Raw genomic sequence first — 13,526 nt, forward strand, 5'->3', positions numbered from 1 at the left:
ATTAACTCATTTAGGCACCTCTAGATTTTTATAAAGACGTTGTCTTTACATCTACAAATCTTGTGACTACACCAAAAATAATGCCTGAAATGAGCAATCATTACCCTGTATTATTCAAAGCCAGAGGAAAATTGAAAAGAAAACACCAAAAACCCACGCGTTAAAGCGGACCAGATACAGAGAGAAAATGATATTTGAGTAAACATAACTAATGAGTGTGCGATTAACCGATCTGCAATTTGGCGGAAAGAACGGTATTCTCAAGTGTTTATTGACCGGTATCCAATCTAGTAAATTGTACGGTGTTGGGTTTTGTGTATAAAAGACAGAGAATATGTTGCATGGGCCAAACTTGCCAGAAAGCCGTGTAGCACTGTCATATTGCTCCAAAAACTTTACTGTAACGCAACTGCCCAATTCATGTATATTAATTGTTGGGATAAAGTGTAGCAATTAAATAAAATTACAGGTAGGTAACCAGTTTAGAGTAAGGTTTCGATTTCACAAACGAGGTTGTGCCAAAATGTCGTTTTTGCGACGTTTGCAACAAAAATACTCCAATAATAAGTTATTTGGCAAAACTAAGGAAAAATTCTCTTTCATCCGTTTATAGGGGTTAAATAATGAAAAATATATACCCAATCAAGCATCGAGATCAGTTATATCTCTTTAAAGAGTCGAAAACAAATGTGGACAAAATTGATACCCTGTTCACACTTTTCTTAAAGAAACTTTGTCTGCTATTTATTGGAAATCGCCAGCGTTTTGGTTAACTTTTAAAAAAATTGAGCGCAATATCCACTAAACGTGCTCAAAGCGCTTTACAGGGGGTCCTTGGCCAACAACAACCCTTAACAGGTAGGACGAAACATAACGCCTTTTAGGCGATATTACAATTCTTTTAGGACAGAGACAACGTCGTTGACGGCCAGATGCTCATTTTACACCTGAGTGCGATGAGAGAATGTGAGTTAAGGGCCTTTTCCAAGGACTCAACTATGCGCCGAGAGAGGCTTGAACCCAGGATCTTCCGATCCGAAAGCGAGTGTCATACCACAAGACCACATAGCCGCACATTATTTAATTGATAGTAACTGATTAGAACGTTATTTTTTCCTAACTTTCTTAAATAATTTATTTGACCTTTCCTTTCAGTCGGTCTCTTGTTTTATCATAACAAAGTGAGTACAACTCACTCGTTTTAGTTGCTGAACCGTACAGGAATCAAACGCAAACGTTTTATCTCGGAATGGGCATGATCTATATTAACTTTTCATGTGTTCGAGGTCATTGGTCATATTGCAACATGTACTCAAAGTGACCTACATAGTGACCTACATAGTGAAAAGTGTTCACAGATTTTGAACTATCCAACATTACGATTGGTCATTGTGTTCAGCTTGACACATGGGTATGTTTACAACTTTCATAAACAAAGCAGCGTGTTTACATTTGTTCATAAATGTCCAATCGTTGGACAGCAACAAATCACGTGATTGATGACTCGGTTGGACGAAAACTTGAATATAGATCGTTCCCATTAAAATTTCTATCAATTTTCTCCCAACAAATTGTAAAATCACAAGGAGTATCTTTGTTATTGTTTGTAGTAGAACACATTTGAATGATCAGTTCTCTCTAAATAAATGTCTGAATAGTAATATAGATAGAACGAAGATGACGTCACTCAGGCCTTTGTTATTGTTTTTGCCATCAATGTTTATGAGTAATTCTTACTAAACTGTATTAACCAGACTATAAACAATTAAGGTTACACATAGTTTTGTGTGTTGGTCCGTTATACTTCCGGATAGCAATGTTGTGAGATTCTTAGCCAAGCGCACACTATCTATAAATGTTTTTGGTTACACGTAATATTGTTTGCTGGTAAGTTTCATGTGGTTGTTGTGAGTAAATTACAGAAATGTATAGATAGTATGAGCTTGGCTAAGCAGCTCACAACATTGCCATCCGGAAGTATAAAGAACCAACACACAAATCTATGTGTAACCATGAACGTTTATAGTCTGGTTAATACAGTTTAGTGAGAATTACTCATTAACGTGGATGGCAAAAAAAAAAAAAAAAAAAAAAAAAAAAAAAAAAAAAAAAAAAAAAACAAAAAAAAAACCAATAACAAAGGCCTGAGTGACGTCATCTTCGTTCTGTCTATATTACTATTCAGACATTTATTTAGTGAGAACTGATCATTCAAAGGCCGGAGTGACCTCAACTTCGATCTATCTCTAGCGACTATGTCAAACTAATTATTCACAAACAGGAGAGGAAATTGAGTGCACCCAGTTTACAGCCATCAGGACCACCAATACTCTATGACTGAAGGCACCAAAATGAAGAGCGTGGCAGTTTTCTTTTTGTCTTGTGTCTCGGTGACCTGTCTTGGAGCGATATCCAGGCACAAGCGACAAACTGCTGGTAAGTTTTTCGAGTTGCTCCTTTCATTTCTCATACTCCGTGGCAGGTACTTACGTACTTAATAATAAAAAAAATAATAATGATAATAATAATAATGATAATATTAATAATAATAATAATAATAATAATAATAATAATAATAATAATAATAATAATAATAATAATAATAATAAAAATAGTAATAATAATAATAATATTATTATTATTATTATTATTATTATTATTATTATTATTATTATTATTATTATTATTATTATTATTATTATTATTACTAGTAAAAAGCCCGCAATTTCGCGGGGAAAGAACTATTTTCATTCGATATTGCCAGAATCGTTTTCTTGATTAGCTTGATTACGATTAGATGCACATTTTAATCGATGTGCTTGTCGTCGCTGCCATGCTTTATTCGGCATGATTTTAGTTTATCAGTCAGTATATATCAATATCAATAAGTCGCAAGTCTTTACCACTCTTTACTTGGGAGTGCTTTGCACTACCTTCAATACTTCACAAATTAAAATGGCGGCCGAGAATCAAAACAATGGTCAAATTAGGAAATTTTAAACTTTCACAAATCTATCAAGGTTTGTTCTAGAGTTTTTAAAACGCTTTTATATGATGACAAATTGAATAAATAAATGCCTGACAAAAGATCAACGGTGAAAATACAAATTGAATGAATACTGGGGATGTAGGAGCTTTCGGAATGTCTCCCCTTTACTCTTTACTTATGTGAGGTCAAATGAAAATCTGAAGCGGACGCGAAAAATATCAAGTCCCCGAATCTGTCTACTTTTGGTTTGTTCGGGCTAGACAGAACCAATTGACAGTTTGCCGAAACGTTTAACTAAACATTTCCCAGGGCAATAATTATCACATCGATGGCATAAAAACGACAGTAATATCAGCAGTAATATTAGTTGATGTTGTTAATCGATGAAACTTGTTTAAAATACCGTCATGAGGTCAAGTGAATTATATCACTATTAATGCCACAATTTGCTGAAAAATGCCAATCTGACAGTTCCTAGCAAACAACCCCCCCCCCCCTTGCTCAGGAATTTCTCTACTTGATGGACATCCCCCCCCCTTTTTTTTTTTTCTTCCACGCAACCACATTCCAAAACACACACACACACACACACATATATACACACACGCACACATATAAACATACACGCAATGAGAACACACTGCTACATAACAACACTGATCACCGCTCAATCAACACAACGGAAGTAAAGACTCTACTGGACAGATAGAGTTGAGGGTGTGGCCATGAGATGTTAGTGTCTTCGGTAAATTTTTTAATGATATCTGTTTGACTTAACGAACTTTCAAACTGACTTTAAATTAAAAAGGAAATCAAGTTATCTGTTTATCTATCTGTAAAAAATACATTTCTATTTTTCAAATCTTTCAGTAGAGTTGTGCGCCGTATCAATTTTTTTATTGACTCAAATAAGCACAATGCTCTCCAAAAGGCTATATTTTTTAAAGACAGGATTATATACCGCACGGTATCCTCAACTATAAGGCACTTTCAAGAAATTGCCTTACGAAAACAGACCATTGTCAGCATGCATTACTGATTGGAATGGTCGGGGTTCTGGTTTGAAACCTTTGGGTACGAAGCAAAGACCGTACCGCTGAGCTACGCCCCCCCCCCCCCCCCCATAAAAAAGAAAAATAATAATTTCATTCTCAAAGATATGAGACTTGGCCGGTTAAAGTATGTCCTAGGATTATATTCGGCAAAGCATATTATTACCAACGAAGAAATATCCAGGCGCACAAGAATGAAAAACATTGTGGATGAAGTCAAGCACAGACGATGGAAATGGCATGGTCTCGTTCTTCGAATGAAAAAAGTCCGGAGTCCGGATTGCCTCACATAGCACTAAGATGGTCTCCATGTGAAAGAGAAATAGAAACAGACCATTGGGCATCTGGAGGAGAACAGTTGAAGAGGAGATGAAAGAGGCTGGAAAGACATGGATTGAGCTGAGCTGGCTGGCCCAGGACAGAGATGCCAAGAGGGACTTTGTTAACGCCTTATGTTTCACCAAGGTACCAAGAGGATAAGTAAGTAAGTAAGGATTATATTTCTGTAAAGTTCGAAAAACCAAGATTCCATATTTCGGATAGTTTTTAAAAATTTAAATTGATTTTTTTAGCGTCCGCTTCACTCCCGACATAATAGAAGGAACGAAGTTGACGTCACTCAACCCTTTGTTATTGTTATTTGACATCCATTTTGGGTGACCCTTTATCACTAATTATATAAATCAAAAAAGGAACGTTCAAGGTTACATATTATAGTTTTGTGTTGGTATGTAATATCCTGCTGGCGGATGTTGTGAGTATTTTTCCTAACCTTATAACATTAATACCAGGTTGAGGTGATTGGTCACATAATGGGGCTCATCGTTGTAACGGAAATCTAAAAAAAGAAAGACGAAAATATTCTCCATTACAGCAATGTTAAACTAGGCCCATAATTGGGTTCGGGTGTCAGACGTGCATATAGATATACGTCGACCCAAGAGCATACAATTTACCTGCCAGTTAAGATAGTTAATAAAATGGTTGGCCTCTGTTTCATTTTTGAAACGTTGAGTCAAGAGCATAAAATTTACCTGCCAGTTAAGATAGTTAATTCAATTGTTGGCCTCTGTTTCATTTTTGAAACGAAAGATTTTATAAATCCATTTTCTACATCTTGTCTTAAGCTCTTTGCCCTGAGAGTGACGGAAGGTTTTCAATGGACGACGATTGCAAACGTTTTATCGAGTGTTTTGAGGGAATTCCTGAAATCAAAAAATGCCCTGATCGACTGGTGTTCAATCCACAGGCACAGCAGTGTGATAGAGCTGGGAGTGTGGATGGTTGCCGAGATCAAGGACATCCCTGTAAGTACGAGAGTCTATAATATCGTTATTGGCGTCATCAGTATCATCATCATCATCATCATCATCACCATCCGTATCCCTGTCCTCTTCAATGTCATTTCATTTTTCTTCTTATCTAATTTTGCACCATCCTCTCCTCCTTCTCTTCTCCCCTCCTCCTCCGCCTCCTCGGTCTTCTTCTTCTTCTTCTTCTTCTTCTTCTTCTTCTTCTTCTTCTTCTTCTTCTTCTTCTTCTTCTTCTTCTTCTTCTTCTTCTTCTTCTTCCTCTTCTTCTTCTTCTTCTTCTTCTTCTTCTTCTTCTTCTTCTTCTTCTTCTTCTTCTTCTTCTTCTTCTTCTTCTTCTTCTTCTTCTTCTTCTTCTTCTTTTTCTTCTTTACCACCACCACCACACCACCACCACCACCACCACCACCACCACCACACCACCACCACCACCACCACCACCACCACCACCACCACCACCATCATCATCATCATCATCATCATCATCATCATCAGATGCTTCAGTGTTTGAGTAATGAAGGGGCAGCCAAGACAGGCTGTGTTTTTTAGATGTTTATATTTTCTCTTGTTCTGTCTTGTCTGCATGTTCAGATAAGCATCCTCTACCAGTGCCTGCTAATAATAAAACATAGACTGAACAAAAGTTTCATATTATTGGACATAATAGGCTTCAACAGCGGTGATGTCACTTCCCTCATCACGACGCGTAGTAACTTAGTAACTGGTTTTAAACTACCGGAACAATGGCGGACGCTCTTATGAAATACTTCTCCGACCAGCATAAACGTGTATCCAGAGGAGAAAAACATAAATCTGATCATGTTTTGACTTTTATACATTCTGATCACATGACATGTGAAAAAGTTCTAGCCAGCATGAAGAAAAAAAAGTACCGATTGTCTTTGTTTAGAACCAAGCTGCTCGTTGCTGGACGGATGTGTCATCAGACTGTTGAATCATATTTCGATTTTCAGCATCTAAATGACTCCGACAAAATACCGTTGTGAGGAGGTATGTCATATAATATCAATAAATATCTTCCTCCTTAGCGGATATTCTATGTGATAGAAGTCCAGGACGATCGGGACAGTCTTGGAAAGTGGCCCATTATACATTCTGTAACGCTTTTTACACATGCGAGGAGCATTTCGTTCACAGGAGATGTGAGTTCTGTGGCGAAGGAACCTATTTCTCAGAGGTATTTATAGTCACAGATCAGTGTTGATTAATCACAGTCTCCGTCCATCTCTTCTTATTCTGCAATATTGTTCCAATTATTCTTCCTACTTCCTCCTCCTCCTCCTCCTCCTCCTCCTCCTCCTCCTCCTCCTCCTCCTCCTCCTCCTCCTCCTCCTCCTCCTCACAGTAATAACCATTCTCATCATCGTCATCGTTTCCGTCGTCATTTTTCTTTATCTTCATCATTTCCTTCTTTCCTTCTTCTTCTTCTTCTTCTTCTTCTTCTTCTTCTTCTTCTTCTTCTTCTTCTTATTATTATTATTATTATTATTATTATTATTATTATTATTATTATTATTATTATTATTATTATTATTATTATTATTATTATTATTATCCGTTCTTCTTCTTCTCCCTCTTCAATTTCGTCGTCTTCCTCTTCTTTTAATTATTCCCCTATACTATAAAACTCCCTTCCTCTTCCTCTTATACCTCCTTCTTTTTCTTCTCCTCCTCCTCCTCCTCCTCCTCCTCCTCCTCCTCCTGTTCCTTCTTCTTGTTGTTGTTCTTCTTATTTTCCGTTCTTCTTCTTCTCCCTCTTCGTTGTCATCGTCATCGTCTTCTTCTTTTTTTCCTTCTTCTCCTGTACTACCAAACTCCATTCCTCCTCCTCTTATTCCTCCCCCTCTACCTCCTCTTCTTTCTTCTTCTTCTTCTTCTTCTTCTTCTTCTTCTTCTTCTTCTTCTTCTTCTTCTTCTTCTTCTTCTTCTTCTTCTTCTTCTTCTTCTTCTTCTTCTTCTTCTTCTTCTTCTTCTTCTTCTTCTTCTTCTTCTTCTTCTTCTTCTTCTTCTTCTTCTTCTTCTTCTTCTTCTTCTTCTCCTTCTCCTCCTCCTCCTCTTCATCCTCCTCCCACTCCTATCCCTCCTCCTCCTCCTTTTCATAATTTTTCCTATTCTAATCATTCTTATATATTTCAACGCAGTAGTTGAACTGGTTACTCCCCCCCCCCCCCTCCCCTCTGTTACTAACCATGTATTGTTTATCTTCAGACAAACGGATTTTGTGTTGGATTTAATCAGAATGAATCGACATCATCAGAATGTGGCCAGAAGCAAATAGTTCCACACGGCCAAAAAGCCATCCTAGAGTTGTATCCAGATTGCAGTCTCTTCCAGATAAACCCTTTTCAACTTCTGATAACCAAACTTGCCGCTCAATTGGCGCGCGTCCCCGGGATCTTACAAGGTGGTCAAAGTAATTTTGGATTACTAGCCAGGCCTGTAAATCAGCAGGTTGGTCAAGGTAGTACGAGAGTTTTGGCCGGGCGAGTAAATCAAAATGTTGGCCAAGGAAGTAGTGGAGTGTTTACCAGACCGGTAAATTGGCAATTTGGCCAATCAAGTCCGGGAGCGTTTACCAGACCTCGTCAAGGAACTAGTGGAGCCTTTCCTCGGCCAGTAAATGGGTACGTCAGTCAAAGAAATAATGGAGTGCTTACCAGACCAATTACTCGTCAGGTTGGTACTGGAGTTGGCCAATGGGGAAGAGGCGTGCTTACTCAATACGGTGGCCAAGGAAGTTCTAGAGTGCTGACAAGGCCTGTTAATCGACAGGTTGGCCAAGACAATACTGGCGTGTTTAACAGGCCAGTGAATCCCAGTACTGGCCAAAGGGGTAGAGGCGTGCTTACTCGACCAAATAATCGATTCGGTGGCCAAGGAAGTTCTAGAGTGTTGGCCAGGCCTGTTAATCGACAGGCTGGCCAAGACAATACTGGGACCGTTCTTTCAAGCTAGGCTTTTGAAACGTGAATTGAAGAAACTTGCCGTCTCAAAACAGTTTTATGTTGGAGTGATTCAGATGCTTTAAAACTCACTTATTTATAGATGGAATGAAACTGACGTCACTCGGTTATTTATTTATTTATTTATTTATTTTTGTCATTGATTTTAGATAGCCGTTTTGATTATTAGTTCTCAATAAATTACATCAGTCAGACTATTAACGTTTAATGTTACACAAAACGTTTTGTGTGTTTGGTACGTTATATTTGGTTACCGGATATTGTGAGTATTTTATCTAAACACTATATAGCATCATGAACAGTTAAAAATATGTAACTGGGTCATGTATATGCTTTATTGAGTTGAATTAACGCATTTTTTAAAGTGACCAAAAACTAAACTTTATATGTCTAATTCTTTCGGCTTTGAAGACGTTGTTACGGCATCTGGTTTACCACGACTTATTATCATTTTGAACCGATGAGTCACATGATATATGCTTATTGTTGCAAACGTGACCATTTTATATATATATATATATATATATATATATATATATATATATATATATATATATATATATATATATACTTTGGCATAAATAAATTTCCTGTTTAGCATTTCAAATTGTTATTTAACATTTTTCTTTTATATATATATATATATATATATATATATATATATATATATATATATTCATATATAGAAAAACAAAAGAGAGAGAGAGAGAGAGAGAGAGAGAGAGAGAGAGAGAGAGAGAGAGAGAGAGAGACGACGACGACGATGATGATGATATAATGATGATGTTGATGATGTAATCTAATGTGATGATGATGATGATGATGATGATGATGATGATGATGATGATGATGATGATGATGATGATGATGATGATGATGATGATGCATCCCGCTTTACACAGCTTTCGCTAGGTTGTCTTGTGGCGCCCCCCCCCCTCACCCCCGCCTCACGTCTCAGGGGCCTATATGTGGCTATGTGTCTCGTGGCATGACATTCGTTTCGGAAGGTCCTGGGTTCGGGCATCGCAAGGCGAGTAGTTAAGTCCTTGAAAAGGGCTCTTTACTCACATTCTCTCAACGTACTCTTGTGTAAAATGATTCTTCTTCTTCTTCTAGGTTCCATGCCTGGTCCAGGCTTCGGATACTGCATGAATTATCTCTCTCCATTCCTCCCTGTCTCTTGCTTTTTGAAACAGCTCTTGGATTGTTAGGTTGGTGAAGCCCTTCAGTTAGTCTATGAGTGTTTTTCTTTGTCTCCCCCGGGCGCGTTTACCAGGTATTTTTCCACAACTTGCCAGGTATTCATTTTTATCTTTCCTTACTATGTGTCCGAAAAAGGATAGTTGTCGATCCGCTATTAAGGGCATTAGTTTCCTTTGTTGGTATGTTTGTTTTAGCACTTCTTCGTTCGTTTTGTGTGCAGTATACGATATTCTCTGCATCCTTCTCAAGCACCACATTTCAAAATATTCAATGTTCTTTTGTGTTTCTGCATTTGTAGTCCAGCTTTCGCATCCCGTATAACAAGATTGGCCACACGTAGCACTTCAAGACTCGGAATCTAATCCCGAACGACATCTGTTTGTTTTTCAAAATGTTTCCCAGGTCCATGAAGGCCTGTTTGGCTTGAGTTATTCTTGCTCGTATGTCTCGGTTACATCTTCCATCTGTTGTCACTATTGAACCTAGGTATTTAAAACTTTCTACGTTTGTAAGTTGCTCGCCGTGAATCGTTATATTGCAGGTGTTGTTGTTTTCGAGGTTTTTCTGTATTACCATGCATTCCGTTTTGGTGATATTCACTTCCATTCCCTTGGCTTCACTATCTACTACCACTTTGTCAACAATCTTTTGAAGTTGGATTTCTGATGTTGCAATGAGTACCGTATCGTCTGCGTATCTTATATTATTTATGTTGTGACCTCCTACTTTTATTCCCTCCATATTACTTATGCCCCTCATGATTGTTTCTTGGTATAGATTAAACAGATCTGGTGAGGCAACACACCCTTGACGGACTCCTTTCTGAATAGGAATGGGATTTCCTGTAGAGTTTCCGATTTTGATAGATGCCTGCTGGGTGTAGTATAATGTTTGCATGAGTCTGAGGTCTTTCTCATCAGCGCCAATGGAGTGCAGTTGTTTTAGTATTTCTTCGTGGCGTACTCTATCAAAAGCTATTTTGTAGTCGACAAAACAGAGGAATAGTGGGGTCTGAACCTGTATAGCTCTTTCACTTAAAACACGGAGGAGGTATATTGCGTTCCTTGTCCCTCTGTCAGGTTGGAATCCATATTGTTCTTCTGCGATTTCGGGGTTAATCTTATTCCTTAGCCTGTTGATAATTATACGCAACAGTATTTTGTTGATGTGGCTTATTAAACTTATAGTTCTAAAATTTTCGCATCTGACTGCACCTGCTTTCTTTGGTATTGCTATGAAAATAGAGTTACAGAGATCTGGAATTTTCCCAGTGTTGTATATATTGTTGAATAATATGTGAAGTTCATCGATTGCTAGATCTCCTAGGCTTTTTAATACCTCTACAGATATTTCATCAGGGCCTGTTGCTTTACCATCCCTCATTCGTTCCATGGCATGTTCAATTTCACTTTTGGTGATGTTTGGTCCGCTTAATGGTTCTTTGAATTTCAGTGGTGGTTCATTTCTATTTGGATCATTGTACAGTTCGCCTATGTATTCTACCCATCGGCTTTCTATATGTTGTTCTTCAAATAGCAGTTCCCTTTGTTTGTTTTGGATACAACTTCCTGCTGCTTTGCTTTTCCTTTTCCCTGATAGTTCTTTTATTCTTTGGTGAGCTTGTTGGGGGTTGGGTTTGTATTCTCTTTCGATTTCGCAGCATTTCCAGTCTAGATAGTTCTCGTGTGCCTCGATGCATTTGGATTTAATGTGGTTGTTCAATGTTTGGTATTCTGCAGACCCTCTGTTGCATTTTCGTCTTTCTTCAAATAGGTTTAGAATTTCATTTGTCATCCATTCCTTTTTGCTGTTTATTTGAGCTATTGGTAAATGCTTTTCTGCAGTTGCTTTGACACACTTTTGGAATATATCAAATTGTTTTTCACATTTTTCGTTATCAGGTTCACTTTGGCTTTGTATCATGAGTGCATTTTCAAATTCTTCTCTCATTTTTGTTTGTATGCCATTGTCTTTGCATAACCTGTAATCCCTCTTTATTCTACCAGCTGTTCTCTGAATAGCTTTAAACTTTATCCTTACTGTACAAACAACTGAGACATGGCGCCTGGGTAGGTTTTGCAATTTAATATGCCATTTCTGAATCTTGATGATACTGCTATAAAATCTATCTGGTTCCTTGCTCTGTCCCCTGGTGATTGCCATGTCCAGGTTCTTCTTGGGTGTTGTTGAAACCAGGTGTTTGAAATCATTAATTTATTTGTTCTACACCAATCTGCCCAGATGTTTCCTCGTTCATTTCTGTCTCCGAGTCCATGTGGTCCGATTATGTCACCATCTCTGCCTCTGCCAATCTTAGCATTTAGGTCCCCCATTACCATAAGGACTTCTTGTGATTTACACATTTGTTTTGCTTTGTCTAGTGAATGGTAAAACTCTGTCATATCTGCATCTGTCGCCTCTTCTGTTGGTGCATAAACTTGAATAATATTGGTGTCAACTACAGGTCCTCTTAGCTTAACCAGCAAAACTCTGTCTGAGATTGCTACGTGCCCTTTGTAAAATTTGGTTGATTGTTGGTCTAAGATCATCCCTACTCCTTTTTGGAAAGAGGTTCCACCACTCCATATGATCTTATATGTCGTGTTGTTTTCTTGTTTTGACATGGTTCCCTGCTCTTTCCATCTCATCTCTGCCAGGCCAAGAATATTTATTTGGAGCCGTTTCATTTCTTTTAGAATGTTGTTTAGTTTTCCTTTTTGGGCACAGGTCCTGACATTCCATGGCCCAATTTTGGTTTTGTCACATTTGTTAAATTTATTTCGCCTAGTAACTGGCTGACGGTTCGGTGTGACCTGACGAACATCACGCTCCCAACCGAGCGAGGCAGCAGTCTTCCGTGAAAACATGCTCCCCTTTACGCTGTCACCGTTTAACTTTTTGGACTTATTCATGCAGTTAACTCGGCAAAGTTACAAGAATGGTTTGCCATTGTCTATTCTTGTCGCCCTCTGCAGTTGGCCAGCTTGACCTGTTACCGTTCGACACCACGAGGAGGTTGCAGTAGGGCATGATGATGATCTATCTTTGCAGACTTGGCATCATCCATTTGTAAAATGATTACCTGGTCGTTAATAGCGTTGTCTTTGAAGGAAAAAAAAACAAACCCCTGTAATATCGCCTATCAAGCGTCATGTCTCGTTCTACTTGTTATGTGTTGCTGTTGGTCATGGATACTTTGTAAAACGCTTTGAGCCTGTCTAGTGGATATTGCGCTCCATGAATGCTCAAGATTATTATTATTACTTTTTTTTACTCTAAGGTAACTTTTTTTAAAAATTGAGCCTGTATATAGAGCAATATCTACTAAATGTGCTCAAAGCGCTTTACAAGGGGTCCCTGGCCAACGGCAACATTTAACATTTAGGACGGGACATGACGCCTGTTAGTCGTCACCTGGTTCTTCTCTCGGAATGCGGCCTTTCCAAGTAAGGTAAATAACAAAGGGTTTGCCTGTCACAAGAGGACTTGGCTACTTGTCATACAATGGGCCTGGTTTGTTTTTTTTTTTTGTTTGTTTTATTTCTGTTTGTTTGTTTGTTTGTTTGTTTTTGGTTTTGTTTTTCTTATTTTCTTTTATTCGATTACAGAAAATTTTAAAACTGAAAATTAATCATGTTTCTGTTTAGACATAGAATGACTTCCGTAAAGAATTTCAGGGCGTTTGAGGTCCCTTCCTGACAGTAACATTTAACCTGCAGGACGAGACATGACGACGCCTGCTAGGCGATATTACATTTTTTCCCTCGACACAGTAACTGCCAGGTTCTCATTTTACACCTGATTAACGGTGAGAGAATGTGAGTAAAGAGCCTTTTCCTCAACCATGCGCGATTCAGAGCGGGATTCAAACCCTGGACATTCCAACGATGAGTATCATACCACAAGATTAATTAAAAAGTAAAACCATAACAAAAACAAAGAACAAAAAAAGCAAAATACAAACAAGAACAACAACAACAACAACAAC

General features: G+C 38.1%; 1 protein-coding gene across 2 annotated transcripts; it reads left to right on the plus strand.

The window, feature by feature from the left end:
* The first annotated feature begins 369 nt into the window (after nucleotides 1–369).
* LOC144979359 (uncharacterized) lies at nucleotides 370–8,826 on the plus strand. Of its 2 annotated transcripts, XM_078926002.1 has the most exons (6): nucleotides 370–469; nucleotides 2,282–2,436; nucleotides 5,169–5,348; nucleotides 6,401–6,549; nucleotides 7,581–8,144; nucleotides 8,289–8,826. In XM_078926002.1, exons 2-6 carry the CDS (start codon nucleotides 2,334–2,336, stop codon nucleotides 8,325–8,327), a joined length of 1,035 nt encoding a protein of 344 aa, XP_078782128.1. In that variant the 5' UTR covers nucleotides 370–469; nucleotides 2,282–2,333; the 3' UTR covers nucleotides 8,328–8,826. The 2 variants fall into 2 exon arrangements, with proteins under 2 accessions (XP_078782128.1, XP_078782127.1); XM_078926001.1 differs by having other exon boundaries at nucleotides 7,581–8,826.
* The last annotated feature ends 4,700 nt before the right edge of the window (nucleotides 8,827–13,526 follow it).

This window comes from Berghia stephanieae, chromosome 9 (genome assembly GCF_034508935.2).
Source record: "Berghia stephanieae isolate SIO BIC M18660-M18661 chromosome 9, UCSD_Bste_1.3, whole genome shotgun sequence".
In the NCBI taxonomy this organism is placed as follows: domain Eukaryota; kingdom Metazoa; phylum Mollusca; class Gastropoda; order Nudibranchia; family Aeolidiidae; genus Berghia; species Berghia stephanieae.